The sequence below is a fragment of the Malurus melanocephalus genome, unplaced genomic scaffold, assembly GCF_030028575.1.
Source record: "Malurus melanocephalus ecotype Western Australia unplaced genomic scaffold, MMel_1.1 scaffold_163, whole genome shotgun sequence".
In the NCBI taxonomy this organism is placed as follows: Eukaryota; Metazoa; Chordata; class Aves; order Passeriformes; family Maluridae; genus Malurus; species Malurus melanocephalus.
The window spans coordinates 1,511,865-1,527,257 of NW_026623395.1; the positions used below are offsets into that span (position 1 = coordinate 1,511,865).

The 15,393-nt window shown below is 35.8% G+C and overlaps 1 protein-coding gene across 3 annotated transcripts in view; it reads left to right on the forward strand.

The window, feature by feature from the left end:
- Positions 1-15,393, forward strand: part of CGNL1 (cingulin like 1) — a 53,828-nt gene that overhangs the window by 10,839 nt on the left and 27,596 nt on the right. For 2 of the 3 annotated variants that reach the window (XM_057372119.1, XM_057372121.1), the window contains exons 2-8: positions 4,223-5,816; positions 6,318-6,412; positions 7,339-7,432; positions 8,330-8,431; positions 8,804-8,952; positions 9,417-9,552; positions 11,289-11,501. In XM_057372119.1, the coding sequence (XP_057228102.1) occupies positions 4,242-5,816; positions 6,318-6,412; positions 7,339-7,432; positions 8,330-8,431; positions 8,804-8,952; positions 9,417-9,552; positions 11,289-11,501 (2,364 nt within the window). In that variant the 5' untranslated portion in view covers positions 4,223-4,241. Of the gene's footprint in view, positions 1-3,266; positions 3,404-4,222; positions 5,817-6,317; positions 6,413-7,338; positions 7,433-8,329; positions 8,432-8,803; positions 8,953-9,416; positions 9,553-11,288; positions 11,502-15,393 lie in introns of all 3 variants that reach the window. The other variant, XM_057372120.1, reaches the window with a different exon arrangement.

The window sequence follows — 15,393 nt, forward strand, 5'->3', positions numbered from 1 at the left end:
TGGGAGAGCGTGTCCCCCTCGGGCTGGTGGGAGAGCGTGTCCCCCTCGGGCTGCTCGGTGTCTCTGCCTGGACATTGTGTCCCAGCAGCCGTGTCCGTCCAGGGCAGTGCTTGGCTCCCAGGCTGAGGCACAAAGCGAGAGCTGATTTGTAATGAGGGGGTGTGGACAGGATATAGGAAAGCAAGGTTCTCATGCAGAGTTTGGCATTTGACAGGATTGGGATAACTCTGTCTTGTAGATTTGGCTAAAGAAGAACTGAAATGGAGACAACTCCATGCCTTTGTAATGCTATAATGTTAAGAAAGGAAGAGACACACCTGGCAGGGGAGTATGTTTCTCAAGGAGACTCTTTTCTGCACATGTTTTCAGGGAGGGCAGCCAGGGTTCCACATGACAGAGGTTTTTTTTTTTTTTTTCTTTTTTTGCAAGGTGGGTCTCTCATGGCTCCTGTTAGCGAGCTCTAAAACAGCTGTGAAAGAAAATGTTTTTAAGGAATTTTTGAAAAAGTGTTAAACCTGCAAGTGTTTATCTCCTCTGGTTCCTTGCAGAGTATCATATTACCACTGAACAACAAACTGCTACAATGTGCAGTGTACTGGATTTTAAGATATGAAAAAAACCTCTGCTGACAAGTTCGCTTTATAAACAAAAATGCCACAGTTTCTATTTTCGACAAAAAGATGTTCAGAAAAATGAAACCATTTCTGAGTAATGATAAAATATGGGTCTTCCATACCTACTGAAGTCAGTATTTAAAATGAGTGTTTAAACACCTTTAAGAAGTTTTATTTTAGGAAGAAATCTCAAAAGTGAAAGGCTTGAGCAGCTTTGGGTGTCAGTTTTGTTTGTTTGTTCACAGAAGTTTTTGAAGGTTGCTATGCCTGACAATGAAGTTAAAACAAAAATTCAGTTTGAAATTTTCTGCTCACCGCAAGCAGTCCAAGGCCAYGTTGCTGACAAAATAGCTGTTCCCATTATTCCATGGTGCCTTACTTGCTGATCTGATTGCAAGATGCTGATGGTTATGAGTCCTTGATTATATTATCTGTTTTAGCAAGTAGAATATTAAAAAAAAATAAAATTATTGAAGTAGTCTTTTTTTATGTCCTGATTAATTTGGATATGATACTTGCTTTACAGACAGGAGATCAGAACTGATTTTATAATATGGTAGAATGACAGTTCTTCCACCTAATTAAGACTTTAACAAAGTCATTGCTTCTGTTTCCTGAAAATTGTATTTTTWAACTCTAAGACAGCAAGTAAAACTACTAGCAAGAATATATTGTTTAAAACTTAAAGTATTAKTTTTGTAGAAAACCTGAAATTAGGATTCGTATCTCTCCCTATTAAAATAAAAAGCTTCTCTTTTTTGAGGTAATTTCTAGTACTAATAAGGAGCCCTAAAAACAGGGAAATTGCCTTCCCAGCTACCATTTAAATATCTAACCTCTTTTCATAAGCTGAAGAGTAAACAGACCRTTTTGTCATAACATTTGAGGGCTTCAGCAGACTTACAGAAGATTAAACCCAGGCAGTTGTAGCTGTCAGGGCCCCCGGCTGTCCGCTCCTGCTCTGTATCAGATGTCAGGATTTCAGCCGCTCATAGCATGGAGCACAAGGCTGATTTCATTTACCTGAGAGTGCCAGTCTGCAGTTTTTCATGGCTGGGGTGTGTACTCAGCCATCAGTTTTCAGATGTTTTCATTTTTGACATGGTGACATCTGTCAGAAGAGTGGGGCAGACASATGGGAGAGAAATAGCTTCAGTCCTCTTATCCTTCTCTATTGCTGTAACCCTGCCAAAGCCTGAGATGTGACTGTACAATGTGTGTGCAGGAGGATGACTGTAACTGTAATTAATCAATTAACATAGTTTTAGGATTTCCTCAGAAAGGCTGTGTGTGAYGAAAGCCAGTAATGCTTGTTTTTAATTTAAAAATGCTTACAATATTGCAAAACCACTTTTTAATGTATTGTAAAACAACTATTTGATATTATGTAGTTAACGCTTTACCCAATGCAGCCTGACATCCTATAAAATAGAAATTTTAAGTACARCTTTCAAATATTTGAATAGTTAGGGTCATCTGTCTTGTGTCCATGTTGATGTCATGGGAAYTTATATGTGTAATCTTCCTTTCAAAGTTCCAGAAAGACAAAATGCATTAWGTAAAAAATGGTTAGTTTACATCTTTTATTTCTACCAGGTTTTATCCTTTTGTACAGTAAAATTAAGGGTTTTATTAGTACAATGCATTTGAAGACAAATACACATACTGCTTTATCGCTTTAGAAGTAATTTAAACATATTAATGGTTAATTTAATGGAGATTAATAACCTAAATATGTTTCCACTAGATAATAGGGATGTTGTTTTTTTGTGGTTATTTTTGAGGGGGTTGGTTGGGTTTTTTTCTGTTAATTTAATATTTTTGGCAACTTTGCAACAAGTTTGAAAGCACTGCTTTTGCAGTCACCCCAAACAGGCATATTGTAATGTATTGCTTATCTGTTCCTTATGCTGAGTGATGTAAATACTTTTTTTTTAGCTTTATTTTTATTGACCCCTTTTTATATGTTTTAGTTGTTACCATATTGACAAATTCAAATAAACTTTACTCTCTTATAGGTCTGCTAATACAGCTTGAAGGTGTAGTGTAAAGTTTCMTATACTAAGCAGTTTGTCTTTGAGRCATTTCTAATCTCTCTGGAATTGCTAAGTGAAGAGCCTTTTGTAAAGATGTTCACATATTCACCCATTGCAGATGAGTGCTACCAACTATGTATAAATCGTGGGATTCTTTCACTTACATGGTCACATACAAATAAATGAACCATGTGTGATTTTAACTCGTAAATCTGCTGTTGAGGAGGACCTAAAGTTGGTTTTCAGAGAGAGGAAGAGAGATTTTTGAGGGGAGCTGTCCTGCTAGGAGGAAGAATTGGATAGAAATTAGTATGCTATGAATATTGAGCCAAACATTTTCATTCACTGTCAGGAAAAAATGAGAACTCTGCTCTTGACTAAAATATCTGAGGGAGGTGGTTCATGCTGAGATAGTCAGGAGAGTGAAACTGGCTGCAGAGCTTTGTTTTTCCATGACACATCCTGTTGTTTTGGTTTCCTCTTGCTGATTACTATCGTTTAGTGATCTTGTGTTTGTCAGGCTTCAGCGATGACTCAACTCTCCAGCTCAGTTCAAAAGTTTATTCCCTCCAGGTTTTGTATCAGTCTCACGGTTTTGTGTTCCATTCTTTTATAGACACAGCTTTTACTGTCACTGTACTGCCTCTGCCTTTAGACAGTTGGCTCGTAATCTGGAACAGACAGTAGARTAAAACTGCCTGCAAACCCAGCTGTTAGAGAAAGAAAGAATGGCTTTTAACATTAAAAACACAGGTAGGGTTGAATTTATTATTTTCTAGATTGAAACAATTTTGGCACATATAGGCTAGAGTTAGCATTCTCATTGCTTCTGAAAAAGGCACTGGTAAGCCTTGGAAATGCTGGTCTTCCTTCTCCATTTTTGTTGCTCAGCAGTTTCTTGTTTTGAGGTAGCAGCTAGAGTTTTTTGGAACAAGCTTGCATTTGGGAGATCATTAAATTAATCTGTAGGAAAGTTTATTCTTAGGRGTGACAATGAGATAATTAATGAGAAAGTTCATTTCACATGTCATTAGAAACAGGTGTTGAAACCCAAGTACATGAAAACCACAACTCAAAGGAATGAGGATACTGATCTTCCTTGCAGTGCTTTAGTTACCTGAAACTCATAAAACCTAAAACTGCCTGGTTATGTTTTGCTCCTCTGGGCTTATGTTTAAAATATGGGTGGTACTAACTGACTTTAAAATTATCATTTGTTTGTGCAGAGTACAGTCTTACAGTAAATGTAGTGAAAATATCCAAAAGTCATGCTTTCACACAATACATTGTGCTAGAGTTGTTTATATTCAAAGTCTTTTGATTCCAAAGCAATGAGCAACTCTCTGAAGATAACATTMATAAAATAACATTACATTGATCCAGAATGTGTCAGTCTGACATCTGTCTTTGTGTCACAATGTGTTCGCTTTGGGCTTGGTGGAACTTGGATATTGATTTCCCTGCATATTGCCATTAGTCTTCATAATCACATTGAATAGTGGAATGAAGTAATTAATGWAATAATTTACTTATTTGAAACAATGACAATTCTGTAATTTTTCTCCTATTCAGCTGTAGTCCTCTAATAGACATGGAGCCATATTTTGCTGGTTTTAAACACATGCAGCAGGACTATGAAGTCACTCTTGAACTTGCAAGTGAAGAGACTCAAAAAACTAAAAATGTGCAAAATTCTAGGACGGGGTCTTATGGTGTCAGCATTAGAGTCCAAGGAATYGATGGACATCCTTACATAGTGCTGAACAATACAGAAGGATGTTTGTCAGAAAATCCTCCTCCTCCTGGAAAAGAACAGCAGGTCATTTCTCAGACTGTAAACAAGCCAGCTGCAGACTCCAATACTGCTTTTAAGTTGGAGGACAAAACCAGTGAACACACCAAWTTTGCTGGAACACAGCACATGCAACCCTCTATGCTTAAAAAATCGAAGACAACGTATGTGGATGAAAAGGAAAGTGGAACATCAGATTTTAAGGATGAAGCTATGAAATCCTCCAATTTGTTGAATTTTCAAAGACATCCTGAACTTTTGCAGCCTTACGATCCTGAAAAAAATAGCTTGAACTTGGATAATTACCAGTCTTCTATTTGCATTAAATCTAAGTCTTTTGTGGATGAAAAAACTGAAACAAAGCCTTGGATTTCCTCATCTAAAGTAGTGTCCCTACAGAAAACAAATGCTTACCTTGCGGAGCCAACCAAAGCAAATTCAAAAAAAATACATCTGAACAGGTCAGTAGAAGATCCAAATAAGCAGCTGCTGGATTGTCCCAGTAGCACGATCAGCCCCAGTGAGGTGTGTGTTTCAGAGTCGTTTTCATCTGCAGGAGGATCCCCATGTGTCAGTCCCACTGCTTATCCCGAGACAAAAAAACCTAGACCAGATGTTCTTCCCTTCCGCAGGCAAGATTCGACTGGGCCAGTATTGGATGGCTCACAAAGATCATCGTCCTCATCAGCTACTCCCACTTCTGCAAATTCCTTATAYAGATTTTTACTGGATGACCAAGAGTACGCCATCTATGCAGACAATGTTAACCGGCATGAGAACAGGAGATACATTCCATTCTTGCCAGGAACTGGCCGTGATATTGACACTGGCTCRCTTCCAGGAGTAGATCAGCTAATTGAAAAGTTTGATAAGAAAATTGATGCTCACAGAAGAGGCAGGTCGGGAAAAAGGAATAGAATTCATCCAGATGATCGTAAAAGATCAAGAAGYGTTGACAGTGGCTTGTCATTAGAACTTAATGTCAATTCAGATTATTTAAGTGAATTCAGTAAAAGCTTGGGTAAGTCAACYGAGCACTTGCTGAGACCATCTAAAGTTTGCCTTCACAAGCAGTTATCCAGAGATCAAAAGTCACCTTCCAAAGAGATGAAGATTTCTGCTCGAAGTATTGGAAAACTGCAAATGCCCAATAAAGACACTCAGAGCAGCAGTTCTTTGCAACGCCATAAACAGAATAGAGCTAATATGGAGAACTTGATGGGTAGGTCAGCTACACTCCCAGAACAGAGTAAGAGAGAGGAARTTAAAACAGTAACTTCTACTTTGATGTTGCCAAACCAAATCACAACTACACCTGAATCAGGAGCCAAGAAGAGTTCTGTAAAAACATGTTCATCTGCCCCTAATATACAGGTAATTTTGAATTTATTCTTTAAGCTGATGTTTGTGCTCTATCATACAAAAAGTGCCATATTGTTAATTGTGTATTTTTCTGGTCTTTGTTAGAACAAATTCCCATCATACAATACTTGCAAATGAGATTGTTCTGGAGAAATGTAAATATAAAAAATATTTTTTGTTACAAATATAGAAAACATGGTTCATGAAACAACTGATTTTTGTGTGGGTGAAGGAAGATGATGGAGCCAWACAGATTCTTGTAAATTATGTTACRATGATTSTTAGGCATAAATGCACAATAGTAGAATCTGAAAAGATATGTCTGAAAAATCAAGTTGTTTTCTTYTTTCTTTTGGTGTGGAGTATGACTTCTTACTGCAATAAGCCAATACTCCAGTGGATCTTCTGGAACTTCAGGTCCACAGTACATAAATGTTTTCATAGTAGAACAGGAGAAGTCCAGTTGTACTGTTTCTATTTATAACTCATAGGATTGTTGTCTTTATCTTTTAGGCAACTCCTGATCTCCTAAAAGGCCAGCAAGATCTTGCACAGCAAACAAATGAAGAGACTGCTAAGCAGATACTTTACAATTATCTTAAGGAAGGGTCAGTAAACACACTTAACTTTTGGATAGGGGATAGTGTTTTCTCAATATTTATTTTCTATTACATTTGAAATGTGAAACAATAAAAGTGAAAGCTGTAATTAAACATCTGTTTCACAATTCTGTATCTCAGCTGTATTCTCTAAGGCATTTTAAGATCTGAAAATTCCCAGGTTATCACCACTTATATACGGTATTGCACAGGATATGATTAAATGCACCTGAAACTTGTGAATCAGAGTATAGTTTGTCTTCTAAATACATGTGGAATTAAACTTTCTATAATATAGAGGTCATTGGAGAATTCAAATGGTACCTCATGGAAGTTTAAGCCTTTGGGTTTTTGAAGCAACAAGAAATTTGCTAAAGTTTAACAGAAGCTCTCTTGTTGCTCTCCATTTACTCCTTTGTCCACCTGTAACTCTTTYACTTGGTATTTTGTACTGATAACTTACTGAAAGGTAAAGGAAGGGGAAATTAATTAAAAATACATGAAGCATTTAAATTTCTTTTCATTCCTGATGTATCAGGTTCTGGGAGCTGTTCAAAAGTTATTTTATGRTGCAGTAGTCAGGATTTGTAAAACCTAGTACTAATTTACTTCTTATTTCAGTCTGTTTGAATAATATACCTGTTGAATATCTGAATATTCCACAGCTATAGTCTTACAGAAGAGAGTTGCACTTCAAGAATTCAGTCATCTTTTTTTGTTTGGTTGGCTTTTTAGAAAACATTTGGAATACAAATTTTTAACCCCTCTCCTTGAAGATTTTAATAAGTCATAGTTACAAACAGATCAGAAATTACATTATTGTTTTGGGGCATTTTGTGGCGATTTTCATTAGTTTGGACACTCTGAATTTGGTTTGATGTTAACAAAATAATAACTTTGATCATATCGTTGCTTACTTGTGCGGTCTTTTTTAGAAGTCCTGATAATGATGATGCAACAAAGAGGAAAGTGAACTTGGTTTTTGAGAAAATTCAGACTTTAAAGTCAAGAGCTGCTGGAAAGACACAGGTAAAGACTTTTTAATTTGCWTTGGCTTGTTTCAAAGTGGTGCAGTGTTCAGACAGGGATTTAAAACTTTWAATCTCCTTACTGACTTTAACTAGGCTGTTAATGTAGTCCCTCAGGAGTATAGCTTAATTTTGATGCCATGAAAAGGATTGAATGCTTATTGTCTATTATTTTATCCTGGGGTATAATTATTCAAAACAATTTTTTTTTTCTTCATATCCGTCTTCATACAAATATACCTGTGTTTTTTCAGAAGGTTTTATTTTAAGTGCAGTTGCTCACAGCRCAGTTACCCTTTTTAAGAAGTCTCTTTTTTAGTATTTTAGAAGAAGTTTGGAGCAGTGAAGAAAAAATGTTAGGCACATGCAYATAAAATTTCTTGGGTATCTGCAGAGATAAATGTTAATCCATKGATTGCAATAAGACAGACATGGAATGAGAGACTCATGTAGCTTTTGTTATTAATGGCAGTGTTATTTATTTGCAAAATACATCCTAAGAAATTGCCTAAGAAAGGCATTTGAAGGTCTATCTTAACATATGGGTATGCTTTCCTTTGATCCCCATTTTGCATAATTAGTGATAGCTCAGTAAAATTGGCCCCAAGGACTCATGATTTGATTCACATGTTGCCTAATTTGGATTTTTCTTTTTTTTTCTATATATTTTCTGTTTTATTGTCTTGAGCAATTACCAAGAAGTTTAAAGAAAGTCAAATCATGGTTCCTTTGAAAATCTTATCTTGGCATGACCCATATGAAAAATCTCTGGTGAGCTCAGGCAGTTTGATGCTACATTTTGTTAGTCTTGCTTATAGCTTTACTTTAAATTAGAGGAAAGAACCCATTTTCAAAGAACATYTTGGCTTTGGGAATAAATGTGTCTGTTTAATTGTAGGTTTCGGATTCCTCAGCTGAAGTAAAAGCGTTGAAGGAACAAAAAGCAGAACTTGAAAGGAAAGTGGAAGAGTTAGAGAAAAAACTGGATCTGGAAACTAGGGTACAGCACTTTGTTGTTATAAAGCTTCTCACTATTTCAAATATACTTTTTAAAAGAAGTAACAACTGATTTTATAGCTAAATCTCTCTTGCTTAATATTCTTCTTAATCCAGATATACCTATGCTTTTTCAGAAGACTTCTTATTTAAAGGGTTGTTGGTCATAGCATTGTTACCCTTTGTAACAAATCTCTTGTTGGTATTTGAGGAGTTTGGAGCAGAGAATAAAGCTGTTAAGCACATGCAYAAAGAATTAGGTATCTGCAGAGGTAATTGTTGATCTGTTGATATGGACTGAGAGACAAACCATATTACTCATGTAGTTGTAGTTGCTGTCTGTTATTTTGCTTAACTTTTGGTGTACAAAATTCAGAATCAGCAAAATTCCAAAGAAGAGAGAGATGCTACGCRAGCAAGCCTGAAAGATCTTCAGTTGCAGCTTGAACAAAGTATTTCTGAAAAGGAAGCCTTAAAAAARCAGCTGGAAGAAAATGAGAAGGACCTCAGGCAAAACCTGGAGGAGTRAGTTAATTCTAGAAAAGTTATGATTGAAATTTATACCTTTCTTTAAACMTTTTAGATGAAAAGTACCTGTGTCTCCAGAATATGTTGATGRAATCAGATGAGTGACATTTGTTACTGYAGGAAGAGCTTCTACCATTTAAAAKAGYCATKKTTTTAGAATATTTGGAAGGAAGAGRGKTTGCTGAATTTATAGTCTTGCTCTTAGTGCAAATTGCTYTTAATATTTCAATGTCTAAACATATAGTTCAAGTCTTTGAAATGTGAAAACACTTGAATTATAAGAGTACCAGGTCTGAAATAAAATACAACTTCCTACTTAAATACCTAGCTAGAAGATTTCTTGTTTATACACCTCTGATATTTTTTTTAGCCTCATTATATTGCATGCTCTTGTGGGTACTTTAATGAACAAAATAATTTTTCTCCAAATTAAAAAATTCTCTCTGATTTTTGTTGATGAGGCTTTTTCAAGTGAAGATGGAGCAGGAAAAACACCAGACTGAGATCAGAGATCTTCAAGACCAGCTCTCTGAGATGCATGATGAACTGGATAGTGCAAAACATACTGATGAAGGGGAGAAAGAAATTCTGATTGAGGTTGGTTATAAGGAGGATCAAAAAATCAGAAAAAAATGCAAAGAAAGAGGGAACTAAGATACTGATGAAAGAAATACATGCCCTTGCTTTTCCTATTCTATGAATCCAATACAATGTATTATTATTAGGTGACCTAAGAAAGCATAGCATAACTACATTAACACTAGAAGGAATACAAAGTGTAAATGTCATTGTTTTATGGAGCAGGAGAACAAATACCTTAATGGTTGACAGACGGGTGAGTTACCCACTCAGATAATAATCTCAGTTTTAGCAGTTAGGATCTGGGGTCAGAACAAGGAAGATCAGTTGAAAGAAGTTGTATGTATTGTCAAGACCAGATGAGATTTAGCTAAGAAAATTAAAATAACTCAACAAAGCAATCTAAATTGTTGGCTTTCTATTGGTGGTACCGGGAGAGAAGAGAAGGGATAAGAGTGTAGAGAGGAGCAAAAGTTACAGGGTTTCTGTCCCCTTGGGATGAAAGAGGCTTTGGCTGTAGCCCTGGTTGTACTACTACACTGATTATTAAATAGAGAACAGCTTATTAAATTTGTTGATAAGGATGTGTAAGAGTATCAGAGCAGGAATATTAAAGATGTYAGCGTGCAAGATCTGCTGGCTGCAATAACTACCTTGTTTTGTATAGGTGAGATTTGATTACCCTTAAATTACTCTCTTAAATCTCAGGTACTGTAGTTGAAAGTTGAACRTTAGTAGGGGAATGTGAAATGATGGTGATAGTACTGAAAAATATAACATATGAAGAACTTCAATCTGAATGGAGAAGTGAGGGAAGAGTCAAGAACATGTCTTACACAATGTTGCTGTAAAGGTGATTGTGATCAATTTTTCTATGTTGTGTGGAGTTAGAACAGGAAATGAGAGACTTAGCTCCAGAGATTTAAAGAAAGTGTTAGAAAAAGTTTCTGTTAATACTGATATTTAAACAGAGGAAGGTCCTCTCTGGGATGGTGGTAGAATCCCTTCTGTTATAGGCTTTTAATGGCAGAGTAGATGATGTGYATCCGGAATCATTTAGATGTGCTCATCCTCCTTYAGTGCAGGGGGAGCCTACATTCTCTGAAAGWACTGTTATCACAGCTTGMGAAATACCAAATTAAAGAATTCTCRAAACTGTGCATTTATGATTGTTTCTGTWACTCTGTGGTCTCTACAGAGGTTAGTATGCATGTGTATCTTTAGTCTTCAGATTCGCTGACTGCACTTCCTTCCCAGCAATTTGGGGAGGGGAAATGACTTCTAGGGTTACCATGGTGGGAGGAAGAAGGGTGTGAAATATGGACTTGGTTGGGAAGCACTTATTTTGTCTTCAGCACTTGAAGAAGCAACTTTATTTATTCTTTCCAGTAGAAAAGAAAGCAAAGAATCATCCCTCAGTTTGTTTCTCTTGCAGCTGGGGGAAAAATGCTTTGTCTTTATTCTTATCTACCTCTACTGAAAGTAGGACATAGGAGTGACTTCTCCTTTATTTGCAGATGGCATAACATACACACATTAAAATATTYAGATAGTTTTGCACATATGCCTATTATACAAAACATCAGCTCTGTGGTATAATTCTAGTATAAGGGTGTAGTGAATTCTTAGCTTACTGTAAAAAATATGTWGGTCATATGAAATTGTCCTTGGGTAGCTTATATGCTTTCTTTCTGTGAAACAGAATGTCCACAGGGACTGTTTGTCACACAGCTGTGTTTGATTTTGGGCTTTAGGAGCTGATGCAAATGAAGCAGGATCTGCAAGAAGTATTAATAGCGAAAGATCAACAGGAAGAGATTTTGAGAAAGAGAGAGAGAGAGCTTACAGCTTTGAAAGGAGCACTTAAAGAAGAGGTATCCAGCCATGACACAGAGATGGATAAACTCAAAGAGCAACATGATAAAGAATTGCTGGATCTACGACAGAGCCTGGAGAAAGCAACAGAGGTACATAAGTGATAACAATTACCTAGACAGGGAAAAATCACACCTCTCKCAGATGCTGTATACCAGATGCTTTCAGATACTACTATTTTCTTAGCAAAATAAATAGGCAAAGATTTGGGCTAGGAGATTCTTGAYTGCTGAGAGTAAATTTTATTTCGTACACATCTGATGTTTTGACTGTTTGTCACAGCTGAAGTTGTCCTTTCTTCAAGCAGTTATTTACTAAATTTGCTTAAATTAATTGCAAACTTTGAGGGAGGATAGATGGGGTTATAGCACAGAGGAGCATTTGTTTGTCTGTTTAAGCAGAATCACCAAAACCTTGAGGATGCCCTTGAAGAGCACCAGTGTGCTTTGCCAGTCAAACACTAGCAGTTCTCTGCAGTGCTTTGCAGCCCACTGTTYGTACATTCTGCTTCTTGTGTCACATCCTGTTCCCTGGTTGCATTTTCCCACCTTGTCCATTCAGTGTGGGGTTCAATATCAGTGTGGGGTTTTGCATTTTATTTTGTGTCCTTTTCATTTATTGAACTTAGCTTGTTTACTGAATAATCAAAGGAGTGCCAGCACAAGGAAACATCAGGGGTTTGGGTGTTTTGAATCAGACAGGAAGAAAACACTACTGAAGGAATTGCCTCTTCCAGCATCAGCAGGAAGTCTTAGTGAGAGGGAGAATAGGAACAGGTTTCAGATATGTGTATTTATTATTGTTTTCCACAAGTTGTCCTTTGTGAATTTTTTTTTGTAGAGAGAGCAGGTAGTAATATTTTGAAAGATTTTTTTTTTTTAATATGGGAACAGTTCTTTTGAAATTTTGAACATTCTTTTTACGTGACAGCTTTTTGTGTCTTTTCTGTATTCCCTCATTTTTTTTCAAATCTTTGAGAAAATTTCTGCTGGCAAACTGTGCTTGACCTATATGTCAGAACTGTAGGCCCAGTTTTTCACTTAAAAATGTCCATGCTTATTTGTCTGTTACCTACACTGGTCTTAGGTAAGTTGTAGTTATCTTACTGGTCGTAACCTAAAACATATTGTAGAACTGAGGTAAAATTAAGCTTGAAGCTTGAAAGAAGTTTCCAAATCGTTATGTACTCTAGGAGCAAAGTAGAAGCTAATGTGGAAGATGCTGGATAGATACTGTGTGATTGAATTCTGATAAAGATTATCCTTTTATTTCTATCCTGTTAAGATGTATCAATCCTTAAAGGTTGTTTTTATATGTGCAATTTTCTACAGAGGTTAGAAATTTTTGKAAGTGCTGGTTTGTTTCTGCATCGTGGGACTTGTACTTGAGATTGTTCAGCTTTGCTTAAATGTGTTGTTTCTCTTTATTTTACATCATCATGAAGATATTTGACTTGTCTGAACTACATGAACGGAATTAACTTTTCTTTGAGAGAAAAGTAGAACATTTAAATTATCATTTTTTATTACACMGTAATTGTAGTGACAGCTCAACCTCAATGAACCATCTTTCAAAGTTAGTGCATGGTAATTTACTGTATTTCAATTATGGAACTGTAATTACAGCTGACAAGAAATGAAAGAGTAGTCTGTTTGGCATAACAATAACAGTCTGGGAAATGGTTCTGTGACTGGGTTGCTGTGGCTTAGAGATAGTTATAAATAGCATTTATTTGCTTGCATGACATAGTCTATCGAATGCTAAATTTAATAAGCTGTTCAAAAGTGGAATTTTTTTTATTAATGTTGGTCTAAGTACCAGTTCTCTTCCCATTTTAGTTGAAATTTTTGTTTCTATTTGAAGTAAAACTTTAAACATGCATAATTGGAAGGTGGTGTTTTCTTTTGTTTTTTGAAAATCTTGATAGTATTTGTACTCACTSATTTTTTCGAAGCACAGCATTATCTTTATGCCTAGTGGCTGTTRTTAGTTGTTGAGTTTGATGTATCATTTATCAGGAAAGTATAACCAGTATCTGAAGGAAGTTAGCTGACTGATCTGCTGTGATCTCATATATATTGTTAATTATTTGGTTTATAATTAATCTGAAATACCCAGGAGACATATAATTGAAGCTACTTGGCCTGGTCATTTTTCTTTCTTTTTTTTTAATATTATTGCAAGCTGAAAAGATTCATACTAGCTGGCAGGACACAAGAAATCTACATCAAAGATTAGTGGAAGGAGCCATTCTGTTGTGTTTGTTGAAGAAAACAAGAGTATAACTGCTGTGATAGTGGTTTGTCATGCAGAAAATGTGGATACTGTTGTTCGATCAATCAGGTTGTAGCAGGACCTCTATGTGCAAGAGTGTTTGTACTTATGTTGCACCTAAATCATCATAATTGGTACAATGAATAAAAACATTTTGTGATATATAGGCTGTTCAGAAAGTTTTTGCAGGAGGAAAGGATGTAGTTTTTATGCCAGTGTTAAATCAACAGAACTTTCATCTGCTGGAAGTGTCAGATAGGTAATGTACAGTGCATTTAGTCTGTGTGATTAGARCACCACATAGATCTGTTTGGAAATAATGTTAGAAATGTATCCAAGGTTATCTGATAGAAGAACAGAGCAGGGTTGTTTATCATTATGATTCTGTTCTCATGCTCAGTGATGTGGTGCCCGTTTCAGGGGTTTTATTGGGTTTTTATTGTCATTATTTGTTTTTTTTTTTAATAGAGATTTTTATATATGGCCACAGATATTAAGGTATTACTTTTCTTTCTACAACTTAACTTTTTAACTTACGTTTGTTTTACGTCTTTTGCTTGTGATGGTCTTGAGGTGGCTGTGACTATTCTTGTCTTCATTGCTTGTTTTTTGAGACTGAGACCAGTGTGTCAGTTGAGTTTTACTCTTCCATAACATACCTCTATGGGATAATAATTTCCTTGAATTTAATAATAAATCAAAAAAATAAATGTCTTTCTGATTAAGAACAGATTTCTTCATAATTGCAAGTGTCAAGTGCTGGGACAGAGATTAATATGAATCCACTCCAGTTTTTAAYGTCATAGGAAAATTTCTATAATTTTATCTGACTCCACAACACAACAGTCCAGAATTGTACTATTTTAACCATGAGTGCTCTGTCACTGTAGATGAAGTGCCACTGTTTCAGTAAAATTTGGAAACAGCTTTTGGAATGTGATGCTCCGGGTAAGAGGTTGTAGCATATTGCAACTASCACTGTTCAAATTCCACTGAAATTGTATCAGCTCAGAAATGCAGTTGCAAACTGCACCGCACTTCAAATGTGCATCTGTATTTAGAGAAGGAGTCTGAACGAATGATGTTGTTCAGAAAAAGCTGTAATCATCACGTATGAGGAGCTTATCTAAGCCTGACCTTGACTGATTATGTCATACGTCTGACCTTGTTCTCAGAATGATAAAACAGTCTGAGTTTAGTGCTGATTAAATTATCAACATGTTTTAAAATTCAGTGAAGCTGGCGATCACGTTACCATTTGCTGATGTGTGTGTTACACTTGTGATATGATAAAAGTGAAGGAAGTTTACCAGAGCAAATGTAGGAACAGCAAAAGAAAGCGGTTGCATTCTGCACGTGTTATGAACTAGGAATGTACTCCTTTAAGATAAGAAAATAATATAAATCTCTGRGTATTATACATGAGAAGAAGTTTTGGTTTTGATTTTTCCTCATCTTGTTAATTTATGTGAATCTAGCACAGAACTATAAAAACCTTTGACATTAAAAGTAACTATTGAATCTTKTTCTACTTAACCTGATAATATTAAGATTTTTCCTCAAAGCTAATAAAAATCTCCCATATAGAGCAGAAGCTCAATAAAAACTAGCCTAAGCTTTCCAAATGATACTGAGATATACTTGGTATGTCTTTTTTTTTTTTTTTTAGAAATGGCTTGGAATTCATGGTTGAAATGTAAAATGAAACAT